We start from the raw sequence: 25,509 nt of genomic DNA, 5'->3' as shown, positions 1-25,509 counted from the left end.
GAAATTAAGGAAATACTCATTATAAATAGGACCTAGGAGTCATAGTTAACTTGACACTATCTACGTCCAATCAGTGTACAAAGGCCAATAAGAAGGCTAAGAATGTTAGGATATAACAGAATGAATGCTTGGGTTTTTATAGGTGGAGGACAGGAAGGGGAGGGATCTCATGCGGAAATGGGGTCTACAGGAGGGCATGATGAAGAAGCAGAAGTGGTCGGTGTCATAACTGGTTTTTCCTTCTGGTGGTCTGAGGAAGAGGGAGAAAAGGCATTAGTACTATTTGCATTGGGTGTGACAAGGATGGATAGGATTAGAAATGAGTACATTAGAGGGTCAGTTCAAGTTGGACGGTTGGGAGACTTAAAGGCGAGTCAGAGAGGCGAGATTGTATTGGTTTGGATATGTGCAGAGGAGAGATTCTGGGTATATTAGGAAAAGGATGTTAAGGATAGAGCTGCCAGGTAAGAGGAAAAGAGGAAGGCCTAAGAGGAGGTTTATGGATGTGGTGAGAGAGGACATGCATGTGATGGGTGTGACAGAACAAGATGCAGAGCACAGAAAGATATGGTAGAAGATGATCCGCTGTGGTAACCCCTGACGGGAGCAGCCAAAAGAAGAAGAAGATCAACCCTTGCCTCTGTATTTTACTCCCAGTTGAGCCCTTAGACTGCCTCCCAAGCACACGTGTGTGACAATGTATACTGTAGCACAACATGTCGAGTATAAGACAAGGGAAATGTTGCTTAAGATATATAACACACTAGTGAGGCCTCACCTGGAGTACTGTGAGCAGTTATGGTCAAAGTCTTACTCAAAAGACAAAGCAATGCTAGAGAATGTCCAGAGAAGAGCAACTAGGCTAATTCTGGGACTGTGAGGTATCAGGTGCAAACACAGATGGAAGGAGTTAAACTTTTTTAGTCTCAACAAATGGAGTTTAAGAGCTGGCATGAATTCAATTTTTAAAATTATGAAAGGAATTAGTACGGTGGATCTCAGTTGTTACTTATATATATATATACGTATATTAAGTTCTTCAACAAGGGATATAGATAGAAACTTGTTAGGGTTAGATTTCACAAATATTTGAGAAGTTTTTTCTTCATGTACAAAACCACAGAGCCATGGTATAAATTACCAAGTATTATAGGAGATATTGGCACATCAGGGGCCTACATCAGTTGACTTACTGCTAGGCAAATAGGACTGGTGAGCTTTATTTGATAGATAGATAGATAGATAGATAGATAGATAGATAGATAGATAGATAGATAGATAGATAGATAGATAGATAGATAGATAGATAGATCTTTATTGTCATTGTCACTTTTACAAAGGAACAACGAAATTGAAGGTGCAATCAACTCAGTGTGAGGAATAAGGGTTAAAATGACAAAAAGACAGAATATAATAACAAACCGAATAGTAATAAATATACAAATTGCACTTGTTGACCTAAGGTATATATTGCACATTGGAAGAATAATATAGAGCAGTTTTATTTTGAGTTCAGGGCCATGATTGCTTTCGGATAAAAGCTGTTTTTAAGGCGGTTTGTCCTAGTTTTCATAGCTCTGTATCTCTTGCCCGATGGTAATTTAATTAATTTAAGCTAATTTGACCTAATGGCCTGCTTTCATCAAAATTGTTCTAATGTTCTTATATTATTGCACCCAAACTCACTCACAACAGGCCAGTGTAGATGCCACCAGGTAGCCAAACCTTTGTAAGATATCAGATTACCTGTAATACAGTAAACATGGAGAGAACATGCAATATTACTGAGTTAGGATTACAGCCTTGTTTGCTGGAGCAGGCTAACCAACTGTGCCATTGGTAGAACCTTTTCTAAAGATCATAAAGAACATATTAAAATATCAAGTGTGAAAAAGTTCTGATTTTGTAAAATGAGAATGAGAAAACATACAGTAGTACATATGAAGCTCTCCAGAATAAATCTTGTACTTCAATAGCAATAGCTTTTCTATTTTGAACAATGATCTCTTTAATATTACAGCTATATAAATGAAGTATGAGAACAGTAATTTATATTTTTAATGGATTTGGGTCTCCAAGACCCACACACAGGTTTGAAAGACACAGTAGTGTTAATATTCGAATGGTTATACACCTGTCAGAGCCAGAGGGGGTAAATGTTTTATTCAGTGTATAATGTAATGGAAATGGTGTGTTCACTTGTTACTTGTTAAAAGATGGAAGGAATGTTTCTTTTTTTAACCATAACATAGCACTGGTCAAGGGCAAGGCTAATGGGGTTGAAAAAGGTTGTGAATTATTCCACAGTATAGTCACGGAGGCTATGTTTTAATTAGAAAGAAAGAATTAAAACTATTGTTGCTTATGTATGAGGAAGTATTATGTATGTATATTTTAAAATGTCTTAATTTACGCATTTCTATATAGTGAGAGATCATTAGGTTGGTAACAGATTGCCAGAGGAAAGGCTACCACCAAATTATCACTTGCCAATGGACACTCCTGGCAGAAACCTCCTCAATGACAGAGAATTCATTATTTGTATGCAAAGATTAATAGACTCAGGAGTGGCACTATGAAAAGCAAACCTTCTGAAAGACTTTTATACCCTGTTAGAAAGTGGAATGCATGGCACCAAGCCAGCCTACAAAGTCAGATGCTCAAAGAAAAGTGACTCAACCCATGCTGTGGTGATCCCGAGAGATCATCGAGGCAGGAAGGTGGCAGCCCAGGTGTTCTTTTTATGTTAAGAAGGATTTCAGTGTCCTATGGAATGAATCAGATGACACAGGCACTGCCTTGGATATTCTTTAAAAGGCTAGTCGGGAGACACAACTGCTAGAGAAATCTGGCGTCTGAAGGCCCTTTAGCTACAGAGGGCACCACCTGACCTTAGCGTTAACTTTGGGTGAGATTGCTAAGGAGACTAAGGTACTTTAATGTGTGTGACAAGCTGTCTGGGATGACTTAACAGTCTGCTATGGCCTGTATGCAGTTCTATGTTTATATGATTATTTTTATCTGTCTTTTAAAACACCACTTCTTTGAATAGGTGTAATTCTTTCTAGTGCTGGGAGACTTTAGATTATTTCAAGGAGTATGGAATTTCTTCAGCATTCACATCAGAATGCCTTTTCTGGTGTTTAGAGTGATGCTTAATTTTGATACCTGGCTCTTATCCTATCTTCACATATTTGTTTTGTATCCTGGAAAATATGTTGTTTGGTGTATTAATAAATGAAACTTAACCAAAAGTGAAAATAAATAAACTTGTACTTTCACTGCTTTGCTGATTTTTATTTTCTGCTCCCTTACAAAAATGAAATATATTGTAATATAGGCCTACCTGAAAAATATGTGGACATATTTTTAATGTAATATATATGTATCTCAAATACATATTTTCAAGATCATATCGGAAATATGATGTAACATATATTTCCTTGAATATATTTTAAAAAATATACTTCCAAATACTTTTTGTATAAGAGAAACATGTCCAGCCCCATGTTTCTGAAAAATCTTTCATTGCTTATCCTTTGAATGATATTTTTAATACCAGATAAATGTATTTTTAAAATATACAAAAATGGCATATATATATATATATATATATATGGGCAGGCGGTATTTTATATAAAATAATTTGAAATATAGATATACTGTAAAATATATTCTATAGTATAATTCAAATTTATAGTATATTTAAAATCTATATTGTAATATATTTTATAAAATATGTATTTTACAATATATTAAGAAATAGATTTTCATATTTTGAAAGATTTATGACAGCACACAAAATCGGCAATAATTTACATATTACATAATCTACATTTCACATTTGTAGAATATTTTAAAATATATTCAAATTGGTAACAATATATTTTTTTAAAAGATATTATACATATATTTCATTTTTGTAAGGGCTCTTCTTCTACCTCTTTAAATATATTACATGCATGACCATGGGATGATAGGCCCTCCCATCCACATTAGTTTGTCCCATCAAGCACAAATTTTTAAAAATGACAAGTATATTAAAATACACAGTATTGTAACTGTTGTATAGCTGTTTATATATATCATAATAGACAGCATCATCTGGTGTCCTGGTCGGGATGGAACAAGCAGTCTTACTTGGCCAGGTGGCCACTACAATGGAAGAGCTGGTGGAGACAATAGGTTTCGAGTACTTTCTCTCTCAGTGTTCCTGTGCTTGGATAACCAGTCGTATCCCCTCATGGCATGCTGGGAATTGGAGTTCTGGAGTACAGCCCTGTTGGGTCCCGTAGGTGCTGCCAAAGAACGCTGCAGGGATGTACCGTCCCTATTTTATGGGAGCTCTGTCTGACCCAGAAGTGCTTCCGACAGACCCTGTCCTAAGATAAAAGGAGTTGTTCTAACTAACCCAGAAGAATTGGAGTTAGGAGTAGAGGACAAACAAAGCTTTCCTTTGAGGAGTAGAGGAGAAGGAGAGACAGAGAAAAGAAAGAAAAGTTGTGTGGTGTTATTGGAAATATATATAGTGCCAAGGATGAGTGACTGGCCAAGTCCAAAGAAACATGACCACCTTGTTTTAATGCAAAACAACCAAAAAAGGGTTTCAGTAACAAAATAAACAGGTGCTCAATGGCACAAGCAAGGAGAAAGCAAACAAAAGAACTTGAGCCTCTGGTGGCTCTATGCTTAGGGTCTCTCCATGGAGCTCCGTCCTGTTGTAAGATTGGGTCAAGATTGAGATGCCTCCTTCTGTGAACAGCTGCCTTAATATGTTTTGGTGTGGAAGGGCTGGGACATCGCAAAGTGATGATGGTGAGGTTAATCGCCCTCATTGGGTATCTACTCAGAGCTGGGAAGAGGCAAGAGGGTATCGTATACCTAATCTGAGCTGATAAGGTGATCCACAGATGCGCATGAGTGACAATATGTATAGTCAGAGAAAATGGGACAAGGTAGTGTGAAGTTTTGGGGTCTCCCTGAGATCCCCAGTTATTAGCTGCAAAGCTAATAAAGCAATGAAAAAATATACAAAATAAAATTAATTTTAGGCTCAATCTATAGTGCTTCTGCAGACTGATATGGTTTCAACAGTCATGGGTCTGAAAGTAAACAATGACTGGCTGTTTTGGTATGTATATGGATCAAGCGGTAGAAGAGGCAGGACTTTGGGAGTATCGTCAGGGCTCCTCATAGGACTTCTCCTCTACTCTCGAGCTTGAAGAGGAAGAGCTGTTAGCACATGCACTGTCTCAGAACCTATCCTTGCTACACACCTTATTGGCAACACTTACCACTGAAGCCATTAAACCACCAGGTAACCTTAGTACAGGCAGTCCTGTGCAGGTGAAACTGCAGAAGTAGTCCACTTGTGTATTCCAGGAGAAGAAATGCTCATTCATGAAGTCATGGTTTCACAAAGGAGACTAGATAGAATATTTGGTTAAAACTGACATGACCTCCTATTATTACCTGTGCCAAATGTGTAGCACAACACATGGCTTGGATTCAGCTTTTACAAAACAGAGATTTCTACAGGCATGCCACCCGAAAAGAATAGGTATTATGTTTCACCTATTATTGATGTTGCTGAGTTTCTTTTTATCTAATCAGTTGTCCCTTAGAGGAAGGAGGGAGTGGAAATTTTCTATCATTGGTTGATTGCTCAATAAGAGGCGACTAACTATCCCATATAATGCTATTTACTCACACCATGACATGCAGATGTCATGAAGGTTATGAGTAGCATTGTCCCTTATACAATAGTCAGTGAAATAGGCAAATCTTGGTTTATAATAATTTATGCACATTAATGGCATTATTTTAGATGCCTTGTTAGCTCTATGCAGTGGTAGGTTAACCAATAGAAGATTGACTCTTGATTTTTTATGTCTGTTTATTTTTATTTTCCAATCTTTTGTTACACCTAACAATATATTCAGTGCTGTGTGTTGGTTTTTCTGTATTCCCAATTCTTAGTGCTTATGGGTTCTACTTTGTGCATTTTTGATAGAAACAATCTTTACTTTGCTTTTGCTTGTTGCACAGATTAGCAGCATTGTATAGAATGAAGTTCTGTTTACTCTAATCTGTTGCATAGAAGTTCTTAGATTTACTTACATGTGTCTCCAAGGGACACCTCAAGGACTCATCCAAGGATTGTAATACCTTGCGAGGGTCAAGAGAGGGCATTGCTGCTAACAGGCTTGTCTCTTTTTTTCTCCTTAGCACACAGAAGACACTGCCTGAGAGTAGCTGATCGTGCCCCTTCCGGCAGGACCGCTATAAAAGGGGGACACCCCCAAATGTCGATGTCTCATTTGGACCTGAACCTTAGAAGAGAACGGAGCTCCCTAATTTTCAACATGGAAAGAGATTTCCTTTAATGTAGCCTTAGAGGTGATTTATGTTCTTTTTAGCTCCATGGATTGCCTGTTTCCTTTAATAATAAATAACAAGAATACATTTATGTAGAGTCTATGTTCACCCAAAGATTAAAATGGGTGACATGGCTGACACCCCGACACGTTGTACAAGCACTAAGTGTTTATTCCACTCATCCATGCTTGTCAAAAACTGTATATACTGTTTTAGTTGTGCTGTAATCACACACTACCTGCCCCTTCCTTCATGGAGAACACAATCACCCTCACACCCAACCTGAAGCCAGTCCAGGATCAATAGCAGAAATTGTTGTGTATTGCACTTAATTACACTCTTACCAAATATCACCACTGCTGTAGAAACTGCTGAACCTCATCCTACTCCAACATGAAAAGGGCAGGTTGATTAAAATTGTTTTTTAATTGTCTGCCAGTTATGATAAAAAGACAGAAGTCTTCCAAGCCACAGTGAGGACAATTTTGTACTGTCCTGTAGCTAAGTGCCTTTTTTTAAAGATGGTTTTCTTCAGGGATTGCAATTCTCATTTTTTCTCTTCGCTAATATAGATGACCCAGAATCTCTACAGGACTGCAGTTTTCAGGTACACATTCCTCATTCGTTCACATTAGGAAATAACATGCATATTACCTAAAATACACTTTAATGTGGAAAACATTTAATGTCTGTTAAAAGTGCCAGAATCTGCACAGCCAGCAGTTTAAGCAGAATTACCTTTATATATTAGGCCGCATTTCTTATCATCTTTAACCCAAACATAACATACTGTGTTTCAGGCTGTGGAATGTGGGTGCAGTAAAAGTGCTGGCACATATGCCTATCATATTTTGCTAAGCATTCATTCACTGGAAGCATTTCTTGCCCTGCATGCTTCCAACATCACAGCAGAGCTATAAAGGAAATAATACCAGACAAGAATATCCCTTTGTGCATAGAAAAAGACATTATCCCTCTTCCTGCCCCAGGCAATGTGAGATGGTGTATTGTAGAAGCCAAGCCAACTCTTTTATAAAGTGAAACTAGCCAACAGATAAAAATGTACTCCTTTTTTAACACATTATTTGTCGCCTGCAAACATAACCACTCCTGAAGGAAAGGAAACAACAAAGTAAAAAGGAATTTTTACACAGTAATATATGCCCTGCTGGATCATGTAATGGAATGAGGTTCCTCTATGCCTTCTGAAGGGACTTGCCCCATTCCTGTACACAAAACAATATTCATAACATTGTTACTAACACCTCATAAGAATTAACTTACAGTAGTACAGTTGATACTGTTTATTACAAGAAAGGCACTGATCTTTCATGCACTCATTTTGGATTGTGTGACCTGTGCTTGTGATTCCATGAAACTAATTGAAATGCAGCTCCAGTTAACACTTTACATATTACCATAAGGCAAGGCGCTTTATACATTGGACATTTTTCCTGCACTCCTAGTAAACTGTCCATTAAAGTACTGTACAACAAGTATAAAATACATCCTTGAATGTATAATCCAGATAGCCAGATATAGAGACTTAATTTTGCAGATTCATCTTAATATTTGTGCTCAGATATTTTGGTTGCCAGCCACCCAATAATGCAAAATTTTTCTCCGGAATTTCCTGCAATCCAAAGACTTCAGAAGGCACTTCTCTACATGCCTGATGACTAAACTCTTAACTGACAAAAGATTCCCTATTGGTGACTGGTAAATTGGGAATAAATGCTGTTGAGAAACTTGCCTAGAACACAGTTTAAACTACTCCACATTCAGCATGTTGGACATTTTATAAGGTACCGTTGCTGTTGTTAAAATGTACAAACTTCTAACCCAGAAATATCCCCAGATGTTTGCACAAAATGAAAATTTTCACACTACTTACTGTGGTCACATGCTGGATATCTCGCCAGAGATGTGTTTCCCTGGGAAAATCCACTAGATCTAAAAAGTTATCCACAACCACCTGTCCAATCATGTCATGCCGAGAGAATCGGTCAAAGTCATAAACACTGAAATGAAGTTTTCGAGTAGGGAGCTCATTGTAGGCCACAGGAAATAAAAATACTTCATCAAAGACAGGGTTCAAGGTTTTCCTGTGCACTTTAGTCTGATGTTTGGTTTTGCGGTCTGGCAGCAAATAAATCTTGACGTAAGGATCTGAGGTTCCAGAGAAGTCTTTGGCTGGCAGCTCAACTGCTTTGTGGATTTTGACAATCAGCTGTTCCAAATCACAATCATATTTAAGGATAAAATTGAGCTTCCCACACGTTTTGCTGTTGTTTCTTCTGCCATCATCTGTGTCTACCGATCTCTGCTTATACAGCTCAGGTTTAATCCGTCCAAGCCCAGTAAGAGAATCCTGCTTCTGAAACTGCTGTATCGTAAAATCTGGGTTGGAAAGATTTAGTTGTCTCCTTATCGAATTATGCCTTTGAAAGAGAAAGAAAAGTGATTATCGTTATTTTTCTTTTCTTAAGCTTTAACAGAATTTAAATTAAGTAGGCAATTTCTTTCATCTTTTACATTTTTATCATTGCCGCCTAGGAATACTGGTGTCACACTGAGTTTATGTAGAAAAGTAAAATTGCATTCTCTGCTTCATCATCTAAAAAAACTCAGCTGAGTAGATTTAGACAGCTTTAGAAAATCTTTCCCAGTAGGCTCTCTGTGATACTCTATTTTACAATACTTACTAGAAGATGTATGAGAGCAACCAGAGACAATTCTTTATCCATCTTCCCTTGTAGGGCATAGAATTTATTTTTCTATCAGGAAAATGGTATGCTTACACTTGAGGAGCCAGATGTGATTCTCAAACGAGAATACAAGTCTGGGAACAACCTGTTAAAAAGTGATTAGTGAATAGTGGTGAAATCCTGTATTGCATATGCTACACCCACAGGCTTCTTCCTAAAACACCTGCCCCCAGTTTCTGCAGTCTGTGTGTTTTAAACTGCCACCGGGGTTTCAGGAAAAGAGCAAAAGATACTGAACAAAAGACCTCTACACGGAGAGAAAAAAAAAAAACAAAAACGTAAAATGCTGTTATCCATTCAGGAGCTCAGTAGCACAAAGTAACTGAAGCTTAATAATTAATTTGAATGTTGTAATAAGCGCAGAGATGGTCAATGTCAATTTGTTTATATAGCACATTTAAAACAACATAGTAATGCTGTGGCCAAAGTGCGTTACAATTATAGAATAAAAGAAAAAAAAACAATTAACATAAATACATAAATAGAAATAAAATATATGAACATAAAATAAGATACATAATAAATAGTAGTAATGTTATATAATCACAAAGAGGAAACCATCAGTATTACTGAAGGTCACAGAATGCAAGTGAATAGAAATGAGTCTTCAGTCTTGTTTTGGACAGTTCAATTGTAGACGACTCCTTTATATTATGAAGTAAGAAGTTCCACAGGCGAGGCGCAGCAGCAGCAAAGGCCCTGTCCCCCTTGGTTTTACACTTGGTACGAGGGACAACAAGAGACAACTGATCAGAAGATCTAAGCACTCTAGATGGCTGGCAGCATTTTGGACCAGCTGTAACCTGTGTATCAGAGATTTGCTAATCCCAGAATACAGCGAGTTGCAGTAATCGAGGCGAGAAAAAATAAAAGCATGAGTAGCTTTCTCAAGATCCCTAGAAGATAAAAAAGGCTTGATCTTACCTAATAGACGAAGTTGGAAAAAGCAACTCTTGACTACAGAATTTACTTGTTTCTCAAAAGAGAGGTTACTGTCAAAGGTAACACCAAGATTGCAGACTTGAGGTTTGGAAAAGACAGAGAAAGAGCCGAGCAGTCCAAGACCAATTTGGGCTTTAGCTGATGGACCCACTATAAGCACCTCTGTTTTATTTGATTCAGATCAAGAAAATTATTAGCCATCCAGGATCTTAGTTCAGACAGACAGCTGAGGAGTTGATTTGTTGCAGAGTTGCAGACAGGAAAATAAACCTGAGTATCATCAGCATAGCAGTGAAAAGAAATGTTAAATTCCTAAAAAATCGCTCCAATAGGGTGAAGGTATATAGAGAATAAAATAGGACCCAAAATGGATCCCTGAGGAACACCATATTTAAGAGGAGCAGTAGATGAAAAAGAGGAATTAAAAGTCACTGAAAAGTGTCTAACAGTTAAATATGACCTGAACCAGTTAAGAGCAGCCCCTTTAAGCCCAGCAAGATGTTCAAGCCGCATCAGCAATATTTCATGGTCAATGGTGTCAAAGGCAGCAGGCAGGTCAAGGAGGAGAAGGACTGCCGCATCATCTGAGTCAGTAATAAGAGAGCTGTCGTTGAACACTTTCAGGAGTGCCGTTTCAACACTATGATAACGCCTAAAGCCAGATTGGTAGATCTCAAATAAATTATTGTAGTTAAGGTGATCGACCAATTGATTATAAATGATTCTTTCTAGAATTTTAGCCAGAAACGGCAGTTGGGAAATTGGACGAAAATTGGCTAAAACTCCAGGATCTAATTCTGCCTTTTTTAGACGGGGACGGACTGCAGCATGTTTAAAAAAAGAGGGCACAACCCCCGAACTAATAGAATCATTTATAATGGCTAGTAAGATGGTGGATACAGACAGGCACACACACAAAGACCACCACAGCTACTGGGTTCCACACATTTGATTGAGAAGTGCCTCTATCCGCCAAGATATCTTTCTGTCATTTTAACTATTGCATCGCTATATGACATAACAACAACAAATAAAGTTTAGATGGTCTATGGACACACAATGTGTTAAAATGCTGTGGCATGTTTGCATTTCCAATTAATCAGTAATCTCTTTCGCTATTTGTTTAGTCAAAAGTTGAATGTTATGCAACCATGTCTGCTTCAATGGTGTTGTTGGGATGATTTATTAATTTTGGTGTTTTGAATACTGAAATCTGCATCTTCTATGGCTCTTCATTATCAGCCCTCTTAACTTCAGTCCTTTTAATGGAGTGTGACACACTATATTTTGCAGTTCACATTTTCATGAATATAGCTGCCAATTCTTTCAAGCTTACATCGACTCCTACACTATCGAGCACACACAGCCAATGTATAATCTGATTCTACAGTAAGCTTTTTCCCTTGCATCAGGTTATGTTTATTTTTAAAACATGCAATGTACTGTCTGCATATGTGACACACACGTACATGTCTAGTAAGGTTTTTTACGAAACTTTTTAACTATAGACGGTTCATTGTAAACAGAAGCTTGCTCTCTGTCGCACGAGGTTAGCTTGAGCACCTCTGATCTTTGCAGTTCAAATTTACTGCCCCTAATTTGAGCGCCGCCTTCTTTCGGTGTTAGATTGATTTAGAAATGTCACACTCAGTGAACCGTCAAATTGTTCCCATCCAGCTGTAAGTAAAATTCACTTGTGGTTGTCGTCTGGCTTCAGTGAGACTATGGCATGTTTAACTTGATTTGCTGTTACTCATCACTATTCAACACAAGTACTGTTGGTAGGTACGTATATTAATGTATGCACATTCTGAACATACTTAGTGCAGTACTGAGTCTTAAAATTTGTATAAACCAAGAATCCAGCCTTTATCTCACTGACAGTTTCAACATTACCAATTAGTCTTTATAATTGTTGAATAAACTAGACTATCCAGTGAAAACATACAGTCATATGAAAAAGTTTGGGAACCCCCTTAATTCTTTGGATTTTTGTTTCTCATTGGCTTAGCTTTCAAAGTAGCAACTTCATTTTAACATATGACATGCCTTATGGAAACAGTAGTATTTCAGCAGTGACATTAAGTTTATTGGATTAACAGAAAATATGCAATATGCATCATAACAAAATTAGACAGGTGCATAAATGTGGGCACCCCAACAGAGATATTACATACTTAGTTGAGCCTCCTTTTGCAAATATAACAGCCTCTAGATGCCTCCTATAGCCTTTGATGTTTGACCATTCTTCCATACAAAATCTCTCCAGTTCAGTTCAATTTGATGACTGCCGAGCATGGACAGCCTGCTTCAAATCATCCCATAGATTTTCGGTGATATTCAAGTCAGGGGACTGTGACGGCCATTCCAGAATATTGTACTTCTCCCTCTGCATGAATGCCTTTGTAGATTTTGAACTGTGTTTTGGGTCATTGTCTTGTTGGAATATCCAACCCCTTTGTAACTTCAACTTTGTGACCGATGCTTGAACATTATCCTGAAGAATTTGTTGATATTGGGTTGAATTCATCCGACCCTCGACTTTAACAAGGGCCCCAGTCCCTGAAATAGCCACACAGCCCCACAGCATGATGGAACCTCTACCAAATTTGACAATAGGTAGCAGGTGTTTTTCTTCCGCCATGCAAAGCGCTTTTTGTTAAGACCAAATATCAGTCCAAAGCACTTTGTTCCAAAATTAATCTGGCTTGTCTAAATGAGCATTTGTATATAACAAGCGACTCTGTTTGTGGCGTGAGTGCAGAAAGGGCTTCTTTCTCATCACCCTGCCATACAGATGTTCTTTGTGCAAATTGCGCTGAATTGTAGAACGATGTTACAGATACACCATCTGCAGCAAGGTGTTCTTGCAGGTCTTTGGAGGTGATCTGTGGGTTGTCTGTAACCATTCTCACAATCCTGTGCATATGTCGCTCCTGTATTTTTATTGGCCTGCCAGACCTGGGTTTAACAGCAACTGTGCCTGTGGCCTTCCATTTCCTAATTCCATTCCTTATAATTGAAACTGACAGTTTAAACCTCTGAGATAGCTTTTTGTAGCCTTCCCCTAAACCATGATACTCAACAATCTTTGTTTTCAGATCTTTTGAGAATTACTTTGAGGATCCTATGCTGTCACTCATCAGAGGAGAGTCAAAGGGAAGCACAACTTGCAATTGACCACCTTAAATACCTTTTCTCATGATTGGACACACCTGTCTATGAAGTTCAAGGCTCAACGAACTAATCCAGCCAATTTGGTGTTGCAAGTAATCAGTATTGAGCAGTACCATGCATTTAAATCAGCAAAATTACAAGGGGACCCACATTTTTGCACAGCCAGTTTTTCACATTTGATTTAATTTCATACAACTAAATACTGCTTCACTAAAAATCTTTGTTTGGAAAACACCCTAGTACTCAGATGTTCCTAAAATGAAAGACATAACACTGTTATCATTTTTATTGAAAGTAGAGTCAATTATTATGCAGGCTGAGAGAGGTTCCCAAACTTTTTCACTTTTTCATATAGATAGATAGATAGATAGATAGATAGATAGATAGATAGATAGATAGATAGATAGATAGATAGATAGATAGATAGATAGATAGATAGATAGATAGATAGATAGATACTTTATTAATCCCAAGGGGAAATTCACATACTCCAGCAGCAGCATACTGATAAAGAAAATATTAAATTAAAGAGTGATAACAATGCAGGTATACAAGACAGACAATAACTTTGAATAATGTTAACGTTTACCCCCCCGGGTGGAATTGAAGAGTCGCATAGTGTGGGGGAGGAACAATCTCCTCAGTCTGTCAGTGGAGCAGGACAGTGACAGCAGTCTGCCATTGAAGCTGCTCCTCTGTCTGGAGATGGCACTGTTTAGTGGATGCAGTGGATTCTCCATTATTGACAGGAGCCTGCTCAGTGCACGTTGCTCTGCCACGGATGTCAAACTGTCTAACTCCATGCCTACAATAGAGCCTGCCTTCCTCACTAGTTTGTCCAGGCGTGAGGCGTCTCTCTTCTTTATGCTGCCTCCCCAGCACACCACCGCGTAGAAGAGGGTGCTCGCCACAACCGTCTGACAGAACATCTGCAGCATCTTATTGCAGATGTTGAAGGACACCAGCCTTCTAAGGAAGTATAGTCGGCTCTGTCCTTTCTTACACAGAGCATCAGTATTGACAGTCCAGTCCAATTTATCATCCAGCTGCACTCCCAGGTATTTATATGTCTGCACCCTCTGCACAAAGTCACCTCTGATGATCACGGGGTCCATGAGGGGCTTGGGCCTCCTAAAATCCAACACAAGCTTCTTGGTGATATACATATGACTGTATGTGAGCAAGGGGTTAACAAGCAAACATTTCACCTAGATAATGTTCAGACAGGGAATCAATGTGTTCAAATAGGTGCAAGGGAGCAACAGCCCAAACGTTTGTGAAATCATGATGGTCTGATGTAATTCAGATATATGAAAACCGGGTGGTGTGAAATATTCACATTTAGTTAAAAACCTAATAATATAAAATTAATGTAGGATTCATTTACTAATTCAACAGCATAGCAAAGCAGAATATACTGTATGTTACAGTGACAGGTAACTGACAAAATGACGAAAAAAGCTACATAAATTGTCTTAATAGAGAGCTAGGCCACTATGAACACCCACTTTGATATAAAATAAACCTATGCCTGGAACCATATTCAAGGAGAGTGGTGCTTTCATGACAGTAGTAGAATATACTGACTTGGGTACCAATCCAGAATCTTCTATAAGCACCCAGTTGAGCTGAAATAATGTTATGTGGTTTACATTACTGCTATACTTTACAAAAAGGTTTTATTGACCACAAATGGATGCAGACATTCTCATTCATGACTGTAATACATCACCAAAGAAAGCACAAGATTATTCAAAATGCTTTACATTTACTATATTATTAGTTAATTTGTCATAAATTTTAAGCAAATCCATCTAAGTCAACCATAGCAAATAAGGTCACCCTACATCAAGTCATAAACAATTGTGCCCTCAGCTATGAAAAACAAGAATTTTATTCTGTAAACTACTTTTGGCCACTTGATTCAGGATGATGTATGTAATCCAATGATTACTTTTTCCATTGTTCATTAGACCACTAATTGTGCTTGTTACACAACATTTCTTACAAAAATGTATTTTGAGCTTTCCCAGTCCCACCTTAGATTGATATTTGCAGTCATGTTCCAGAGCTGCCTGTTTCTCTTGCATCTCAAATCAATACAAGAACATCACCATTACAAAGGTTACACCTTTCTTCGCAGGACCCTGTGCTGATAGTGACTTTCCCTCTGACATCCACGCCAACATTACCTTAGACAATGTTCCTCTTGACATATCAGTAGACTGAATCTTATAGCAATGAAGCACCAACAGTCAAACATTTCAGAAATTCTCAGAGATCTCTTCTTTGACCCCTGTTATCCAATGCTCTGCAATTTTATATATGACCTTAAGCATGATGAAATATTAATTGCTCTATTATCTGAGTGACCATTATCTGGATAGAAGTTACTATTTTCAGTATAATTTGTATTACTCATTTACTCAAGTGTGTCCTTGATTTGATCAGTTATCTGTAGACAATCAGACAAAGTCACAATAAATTGCTGGTTTCTTACAGACTTACAAAATTCTACTTCTGATTCAGTGTAAAATTCTGAGCAAATAACTTCACCTGCCTTGCTCCAACAGAAAAAAATATGCATGATGAAATGCTAGTAAGTACCCTGTACTGTACATGTAAGGTGCTTTGTTATGGTGCTGAAACTAAGACATTCTATAAATTAGAAGTTGGAAGCAAATATTACCAGGGGTTATGAAACCATGAATAATTAACTATTTACATTTATAAAAGTGACTTCTCATAAAAAATCCAGCAGATGCTTAGAAGCTCTAGCATTTTAAAAAATACTTAGAAAAATGATTTAATGCTATGACTTAAGAGAAATCATGCAAGCTTTGCAATTTTGCAGGCTGGACACAGTCTTCATTACTGTTTTCCAGGTAAACCAATGCAATCTGGTACAGACGCCCTCTAGGGTTTCCCATAACCCCATAACCTGTCATCTATTGGACTTCTCTTAGCTAAACAGTCCATTATTGCGAGATGGATCTGAAAGTTAGAGTCACCATATTGTGAAGCATATCAAAAAAATAATAAAGAAAATATCTGACATATATATTGTGAAATATTGGGGAATACAGCCCCCTAAACCCACACACAGACAGGCTCTGTCTGTCTTCCTTTTCCTTGCACAACACAACACTCTATAGCTCACAACTACTACTCAGTCTCTTCTCTTCTTCTCTCTTTTCTCTCTCTCTCTTTCTTTCTTCCTTCCTTCTCCTTTGCCGCCTCCACTCCTCTCCCAGCAAGCGTTGTCCTCCACCTCCTGACTCTGGCTCCTTAAACGGAGAGAGGCAGCCTCTTTTATACTGCACCCGGATATGCTCCAGCTGTTCTCTGGCAATCATTCGGCAGCTCTTCCTGGTGTGGCGGAGGTGCTGCATGGGCACCCAGAAGTACTGCAGGTGCACCGGATCCTCTTCTGTCCACACTTCTGAGTGTGGAGAAAGTGCCGCAGTACAAGACTCTGAAACTGTCCAGGCGCCCTCTGGTGGTGGGCACGGGCCACAACAGGGTTGAGCTTCCAAGCTCCAAGCCTGTGGCCCCGATGCAATCCAGGGGTCTTCCCTCTCATATTCCGAACGAGGTATTGTGTCTCTCCTGATCCTTCCATGGTGAAGGCATTCCAGCCGGGCATGGACCCCAGCTGTCCGCCACAATATACATATATCCAAACAAACAAGCATGTGTTGATAAGTGTGCCAAGGGGCAGGCTCTGCCAACAGTTAATCATTTTTACATTTATACAGAGCTGCAAACATTGACAGGTGATGGCAATGACACTTCAGTGGTAATGTGTACAACAGAAAATATATAACATGTATCAATTCTTTGCACCCCATGTTATAATGTTATTTTGTTTCATTTTTAAAACCAAGATAGTGGCTTTCACCACACACTCCAACAGGTATAATAACATTTTAAAGCAAGTTTTCTATGAGTGTATTTCAGAATTTGGCATTTGTCATGCATGTGTTTCAGAAGTTCACCCTCCGGATTTCTCCCTGATATGTAATCCCACCGTGGGCTGAGAGAGGGTACTGTCGCTAGCTGTGTTGTCTTCCTTTTCCTCCACAGTACCAAAAAACTGTCCAGTAAGGTCAACTGTCTCTGTTCCTTCCGGTCCATGGACCATAAAAGTGCAAACAGTCATTCCTCTACTGAGGGAATGAAGAGAAGGAGCTCCTTTGTGACCAGACCTTGTCGATAGTAAAGAGCCCTTGAGGGACAGTATTTCAGTTGATTTTACGTCTTTGTCAGTTTGTTTTTGTTTAAACCCTTGAGCCCCAAAATGTATCTCTTGTCATGAGCTGTCATTCCCAGGGATGTGCACACATTATAAAATAACTTTAACAACGTGCTGGTCAGAGATGGGTTACATATAGCCAGCAATGCATTGAGTTCCATCATACATTACACACTCCATTTCTCTTATCTTAACTCATTGTTTTGCATTTACCTCATATTTGAGTGTTACTCTATTTTAATTTATTAAGTGTATCTACAAATGTGTTAACATGATTTATTTATTCACTCATTCATTTATTTTCCAAACCTGTGTATTTCAAAACTGCAAAGAGGGGACAATAATATGTCCATTGTCAAAGTATCCAAGCAGTGATGCAGAGTAACAAAGTGGAATACTGTCTTACCATACTTGAGTATTTTGTTTAGAATATTTCTGCTTTTACATCATTATACCATTTTCTGTCTACTTTTACCATTAATTCATTACATTTTCATAGGCAAATGTCTGCTTATACTCTGATATACACAAATCATTACTGTAATATTAAACCAGAAAACAAAAAGGCTACTCAAATACACATAATGTTTTAGTCAAGGTGGACTTCAAATATGGGCTTCCCACATTTCAAGAGAATTTGCGTGAGTGTAAAATCTGTGACAGAGCTGAAGACTGGAGTCTTAGTTCTGTTCACAGCTCATACTGTCCTCAAGGCAGCCTGCCAAATGAGGCAGTGAGGTGTGCATTCACGTTCCGTGCCTTCTCTCACCTTTTTATGTTTGTTGATCACATCTTCTAATATTATCCTAGGCTTTGCAGCTCCAAAACAGATCATTAACTAGTTGGAAAAGCCCAAGAAAAACCGAAAGACCATTCCTTTGATTGTGAAACTAGAAGTGGTAAAATCTAGGTAAGGCGCTTTACTAAACATTACTCGGTGAAGGGCAATGCCTTATTAGGGTTTGAAAACTAATGTTATGATTAAACTTATCTGTCAATTGTTATGAAGTTTGGTGTTGTTTGAATAAAGGGGGTCATTTATGGTGCCATGGAATTGCAATTAGTTGTTCACAGTACGAACATTGACTTTACAAAGTGGTTTTAGGAATGGATTAGCTACTTCTAGAAACAAGCGCAGCCTGTATGTCTCTCCTATTACCGCCTACCCCACTGAAAGCTGACTGTCACTGCCTCATGACGCAGTTCGTTGGCTCATACTTTAGTCATTGCAATATGACTCACACTCAAAAACAAAGCAGTCTGATTTATTTTAAGTTTGTAAGAACTTTTTCACTCTATATAAAACAGAGAGAGATTCTTCACTTACTTGCACTTTTCATTTTTTTATATGTCACTTATCCCACATAATTTGTAGTGATTGCTGAGAAAATTTTAAAATTCATGTTTTCATGGAAAATGGAAATAATAAACTTTCTGAAAGGAAGGGCAGCTTAAAAACTCACTCTCATATGAACACATTTCCTCTGCGTGCACTTCTCTCATTTTCCAGAAGTATTTATTTAACCAGGCGGCACGGTGGCACAGTGGTAGCACTGCTGCCTCGCAGTTAGGAGACCTGGGTTCGCTTCCTGGGTCCTCTCTGTGTGGAGTTTGCATGTTCTCCCTGTGTCTGCGTGGGTTTCCCCTGGGTGTTCCATTTCCCTCCCACTGCATAGGTGCATTGACGATCCTAAATTGTCCCTAGTGTGTGTGTGTGTGCCCTGCGGTGGGCTGGCGCACTGCCTGGGGTTTGTTCCTGTCATGCACCCTGTGTTGGCTGGAATTGGCTCCAGCAGACCCCCGTGACCCTGTGTTAGGATTCCGCGGGTTGGGAAAATGGTATGGTATTTATTTAACCATATTTTATCAATTGTTAGGAAAGGCGCTATATTGCGCCCGACCTGACACAGATTCACACGGAGGCATGGGTAAAATAAAATAAACTATTTATTTTTGTTCAGCTGGAGGGCACATCTTTCCCGTAATCCCTCCAGCCACAACACAGTCCCAAACACAGTACAATAAGCACAGAAAGTAAACACACTTTCTCTTATTGAGTACCCAGAAGTGCTTCATGTCCTTGATTGCCGGCTGCACTTCCGGGTATGGTGAGACCAATGCCCTAAAGGGGCCAGCAGATCCTGCTGTAGCACCCCCTGACGGCGCCCAGCAGGGCTGCACAGAACTAAAACACCCATGAAGCCCTGGGGGAGTCCGAGGCACCGCTGCAACCCAGGGAGGCTGCCATCTAGCGTCCAGGGGGAGATACTGGGTTTCCCACCCTTGTCCCCCTGGTATATATGGTGAAGAGGCGTCCTGGCCAGGCATGGTCCCCGGCCATCTGTCACACAATATACATACATTTTGCCTATTGTTTGCATACAACTTGTTGACTTGACATATGGCTATTGCAACATGAGTAACGTGAGTGTTTTCATGGATATTTTTATACTATTTGCTGTGGTCCAGTGCTTTTCTCCTCCATTCTATCTGAAACTTTGTTTTCTCTGTTCACCATGACCACATGAGGTTAAATCTTTTTCTCAGTGATCACTACAAATGACTTGAAGTAAGTTGCACCTTATTATGTCAGATTGCTTGTCTTGGGGAGGGTTGCATCAATAATTGTGGTAACTTATAATAAAATACATTTTTTGTTGTATTCATTTAAGTACATTTAATATCACATCCTTAAAACTTCTACTTGAATAGTTTGCTCTTCACTTGAGTCAATTTCCAGAAAGGTATTTCTACTTTTAGTCAAGTATGGCTATTAGGTATCTTACACAGCACTGGTCCAAGGGCAGTAACCTTTCCACCGCAGTGTAAACACAAAGAACATAAAGCAATTCTCTATATGAACATTTTATTAAATTTCATTTCACTCAGATATATAGAATTTTGGTTTGAACTATGATTGTAAGTTTAACTTTAATTGCAGTTTGCAACTGAAGACTGCTCAGCGGCTTAAAGAGTATTAGGAACATGAGACATTTTACAAATGACAGGAAGCCACTGAGTCTGTTAAACTTGTTTGGTCAGGTTATATAGATTTGTTTCCAAATATTACATTCAGATTATTTTTTAAAGCTGTTAGATTATTTGCTTCAACAATTACAACAATCATATCACTACAGTTTTATAAAAAAAAAAAGAAAAAAAACTATTCTACCCAGTACTATATACGGTATACTGTATATCTCATTAACACTACTGTAAATCCTGTGCACAGGATATAAATATGAGTAAAGTTTACTCAGATTGAGATGTCAAATTGTTTTCTTATACATTTACAAGTAAATATGTAAATCCTGGGCATTCTGAAGCTTGAAGTTGGAAGCTAACAGCATTTTTACTGCAGTTGACACTAAATTAGGAGGATTAGCAGATACCAGAGAATCTTCAAAATTACAACAGACAGGCCTGGGCTGAAATCATTTTGTAAATAAATGTGAAGCCTTATGTATAAGAAGTAAACAAACTTCAATATAACCACACAATGGAAGCCTGGGACTAGAAGAACTGCCTTAGGGGAGTTTTAGTGGACTCATCACTTTCCAAAGCCAGGCTGTGTGCCTCATAGGCAGATGAAACAGAATCCCTTGTACACAGACGTTTTGCTGCCCTCTTGTATGCTGAAGCTTATTGCATGTGTTTGATAACAATTTTCAATAAAGTTTATGATGTTATTAATTTAGTAGAGGTACAATTTTGGAAAAGATTTCTCAGATTTAAAATGTCTGCATATTTTAATTTGCATTTTTCTTTATTTTGCAAAAACTGATTTAATGGAACTGCATAGTTTTCATGCTTTTTACTTGAAGACCTTCTTATTCTAATCCTGCTTACAAAACTGATTCAGTGCCTTTAAATAAGTGAAAGTGCAAAAGTAAAGGAATAATAAAAACACCAACCTAACAGAAGAAGTTGGCTCTGTGGTCTGCCTGTGCATTCGGACATTGTGGATACAATTTTCTTTTACTTCTGTCTGAGCTTCCAGTGGGATGTCAGGGGAGGTGTGACTAATCTTCATGGCCGACTCTGGAACAGTAGTAGACTCCTTCACATAATCCTCACTGTAGTCATTGTCGTTGATTTCCACATCTGTGTAAGTGGATTGATCTCCTTGATTGTCTTTGCACCCAGGAATAAGACCCCGTTCACGCCATGGGATCCAACAGAGCTTCCAAGAGACGAAAAGGGACACCCCAAAAAGAGCCAGACCACAGGCTGTGACAACCAGAGACAGCAAGCTCACTGAGACATCTGTAAGAAAGAACACAAAACTTGAAATATGCTTGAGGGAGACTAAAACTCTGTAGAAGCAGATTGTATATTTAGCATCTTATTAGCATTAAAGCTTGCATTCTGCAGAATCATGCTCCACTCTTAGTACAAAAAATTCATTGCATTATCTGCCATTTCTAACACCTCACTTACAGGCTATGGATACGGTAAAACTAGCGTTTATCAAATCAGGTCAGAATAGGCCCATAATTAATGCTACTCCAAATTTCACCTCATGTTCCATATTGCCTTAGCAAACTGAAATAATTTTCAGAAGTGGAAATTATATATTTAATTTCTAAAATTTAATCCAACATCTGTCTGTTAGACACAATTCCAGCTCATGTTCTGGCCCAAAACAAATGTAATTTAAGCATTTTTATTGGCCTTTATTTTCCTTGGTTCTTTCAATACTTACAGTGGTGTGAAAAACTATTTGCCCCCTTCCTGATTTCTTATTCTTTTGTATGTTTGTCACACAAAATGTTTCTGATCATCAAACACATTTAACCATTAGTCAAATATAACACAAGTAAACACAAAATGCAGTTTGTAAATCGTGGTTTTTATTATTTAGGGAGAAAAAAAAATCCAAACCTACATGGCCCTGTGTGAAAAAGTAATTGCCCCCTGAACCCAATAACTGGTTGGGCCACCCTTAGCAGCAATAACTGCAATCAAGCGTTTGCGATAACTTGCAATGAGTCTTTTACAGCGCTCTGGAGGAATTTTGGCCCACTCATCTTTGCAAAATTGTTGTAATTCAGCTTTATTTGAGGGTTTTCTAGCATGAACCGCCTTTTTAAGGTCATGCCATAGCATCTCAATTGGATTCAGGTCAGGACTTTGACTAGGCCACTCCAAAGTCTTCATTTTGTTTTTCTTCAGCCATTCAGAGGTGGATTTGCTGGTGTGTTTTGGGTCATTGTCCTGTTGCAGCACCCAAGATCGCTTCAGCTTGAGTTGACGAACAGATGGCCGGACATTCTCCTTCAGGATTTTTTGGTAGACAGTAGAATTCATGGTTCCATCTATCACAGCAAGCCTTCCAGGTCCTGAAGCAGCAAAACAACCCCAGACCATCACACTACCACCACCATATTTTACTGTTGGTATGATGTTCTTTTTCTGAAATGCTGTGTTCCTTTTACGCCAGATGTAACGGGACATTTGTCTTCCAAAAAGTTCAGCTTTTGTCTCATCAGTCCACAAGGTATTTTCCCAAAAGTCTTGGCAATCATTGAGATGTTTCTTAGCAAAATTGAGACGAGCCCTAATGTTCTTTTTGCTTAACAGTGGTTTGCGTCTTGGAAATCTGCCATGCAGGCCGTTTTTGCCCAGTCTCTTTCTTATGGTGGAGTCGTGAACACTGACCTTAATTGAGGCAAGTGAGGCCTGCAGTTCTTTAGACGTTGTCCTGGGGTCTTTTGTGACTCTCGGATGAGTCGTCTCTGCGCTCTTGGGGTAATTTTGGTCGGCCGGCCACTCCTGGGAAGGTTCACCACTGTTCCATGTTTTTGCCATTTGTGGATAATGGCTCTCACTGTGGTTCGCTGGAGTCCCAAAGCTTTAGAAATGGCTTTATAACTTTTACCAGACTGATAGATCTCAATTACTTCTGTTCTCATTTGTTCCTGAATTTCTTTGGATCTTGGCATGATGTCTAGCTTTTGAGGTGCTTTTGGTCTACTTCTCTGTGTCAGGCAGCTCCTATTTAAGTGATTTCTTGATTGAAACAGGTGTGGCAGTAATCAGGCCTGGGGGTGGCTACGGAAATTGAACTCAGGTGTGATACACCACAGTTAGGTTATTTTTTAACAAGGGGGCAATTACTTTTTCACACAGGGCCATGTAGGTTTGGATTTTTTTTCTCCCTAAATAATAAAAACCATCATTTAAAAACTGCATTTTGTGTTTACTTGTATTATATTTGACTAATGGTTAAATGTGTTTGATGATCAGAAACATTTTGTGTGACAAACATGCAAAAGAATAAGAAATCAGGAAGGGGGCAAATAGTTTTTCACACCACTGTACATTGATACAGCTTTATAAAAGAAATCAGATTTGAACAGATCCCAATGTTCATACAAAGCATTGTACAATATGATATTTTTGAGATTGAAATTACACAGCTCAAGCCTTATTTTAAAAATGAATTCCTAATAAAACAAATGTTCATTTTGGTTTTCAACAAGGGAGGCTAAACAGCTGAGAAGGGCTGAGAGAGTAAGAGAGAGAGAGAGAAAGACAGCCATTGCTATTGGCCATTGGATAGAACGTGTTTTCTTTTGTTGTCTGCAGAGAGAGTGTCAACCTCGTCAAGAGGGTTTACTTACCTCGGCAGTGATATTCATGTCTCAGGTGGCTCTTCATATGAAGTCAGTACACGGATTGGGAGACCATGGGGGGGTCATGAGGTTGCTGGAGTAGGGTGTGTGGCACTACCGATAAAGCTATGCAAAAGGACAAAGGTCCGAGTCTTTAGAGTCCTGGTGCTTCCTGTCTTGCCATATGGTTGCAAGACATGGACGCTATCCAGTGACCTGAGACCAAGACTGGACTCCTTTGGTACTGTGTCTTTCCGGAAACTCCTTGGGTACCGCTGGTTTGACTTTGTGGAGTCCCAAATGAAGCACATTACCTGCTTTGTGAGGGAGCATCAGTTAAGGCACTATAGCCATGTGGTGCGATTCCCTGAGGGTGATCCAGCTCACAGGATCATCATTGCTGAGGACCAGGCCCAGGGGAAACCCACGTAATATATGGCTGTGGCAGATCGAAGGTCATTTTCAGAGGATGGGACTGGACCACGTGTTTGCCTGGGGGGTTGCCAACCAGGATCCCGAGCTGTTTCGTCGTGTGGTAGGTGCAGCAACGCGCTGTACCAGTGCATGCTCCCCAACCTGACCTAACTTCACCTGTGGTGACAGAGAAGGCTGCTCTAAAAAAGTGATAAGATTGAGTCCTGCTGGTTATACAGTTGAAGAGAGGATGTGCAGCTGAGAAGGGTATAGCACCCTGAGTGAATTTCTGAGCAACAACAAGTGTGATTTAGAATTGCTCTGGGAGATAAACAAGTGTAGTGGGGCGCGCAGCAAGTCTGAGACAGATTTAGTAATCATGAACAAGACGGACCACACAAGTGAGGATGCAGACCAGATTTCAGTTCAAAGGTGCAGCAGAAGTTTATTAAAACAACAACAAATTAAGCATCAAAGTGCAACACTGCATGCATTAAAGCAGTCAAAAAAAACACTAAAAATCGTGCCTTTTAAAACAGTGTCTGCAGGTGTGCTCCATAAGTACATTCTTTAAAAATCCAATCAACCTTTCATTAGGCATTCCTTCTCCACCTTGTCAGGACATCATGACGAATACCTGTTGCATGGCCCACAGACACCCCACCTTCCACCCTGGTCGGTACACTGCAGACCCGAACTGCCACCTTAATCATTCAATGTAGCTCACCAATTTCTTGTCGATCATATGGAAGTTGCAATGCTGTGGACCCCCTTTTCTACTTATTGTTCCCGTGGCCTCTTTCCATTTGCATCCGTTTGCTAAAATTCAGCAAATTTGAAGATAGCCACACCACAGATCCTCTTTAGAAGCTACCGGCCCTGCTCTCTTTTACAACTCACCAGAGCCGATGCTGACCATCCTGTCCTTTAAACATGGAATACATCTCTACACACCAAT

At 39.1% G+C, this 25,509-nt stretch overlaps 1 protein-coding gene across 4 annotated transcripts in view; it reads right to left on the bottom strand.

Annotated features, from left to right (window-relative positions):
- The window catches only part of LOC114645959 (synaptotagmin-9-like), a 300,882-nt gene that overhangs the window by 192,036 nt on the left and 83,337 nt on the right, over window positions 1-25,509 (bottom strand). For all 4 annotated transcript variants that reach the window (XR_007934104.1, XR_007934105.1, XM_051922775.1 and 1 more), the window contains exons 2-3: window positions 21,435-21,786; window positions 8,273-8,819 (exon numbers count right to left, since the gene is read on the bottom strand). Coding sequence is in view for 2 of the 4 variants with exons in the window: in XM_051922775.1 (XP_051778735.1) it covers window positions 8,273-8,819; window positions 21,435-21,786 (899 nt within the window). In the remaining 2 variants the exon portion in view is untranslated. The remainder of the gene's footprint in view (window positions 1-8,272; window positions 8,820-21,434; window positions 21,787-25,509) is intronic.

The sequence above is a fragment of the Erpetoichthys calabaricus genome, chromosome 2 (genome assembly GCF_900747795.2).
Source record: "Erpetoichthys calabaricus chromosome 2, fErpCal1.3, whole genome shotgun sequence".
Lineage (NCBI taxonomy): Eukaryota > Metazoa > Chordata > Cladistia > Polypteriformes > Polypteridae > Erpetoichthys > Erpetoichthys calabaricus.
This window is presented reverse-complemented; position numbering and strand designations above follow the sequence as displayed.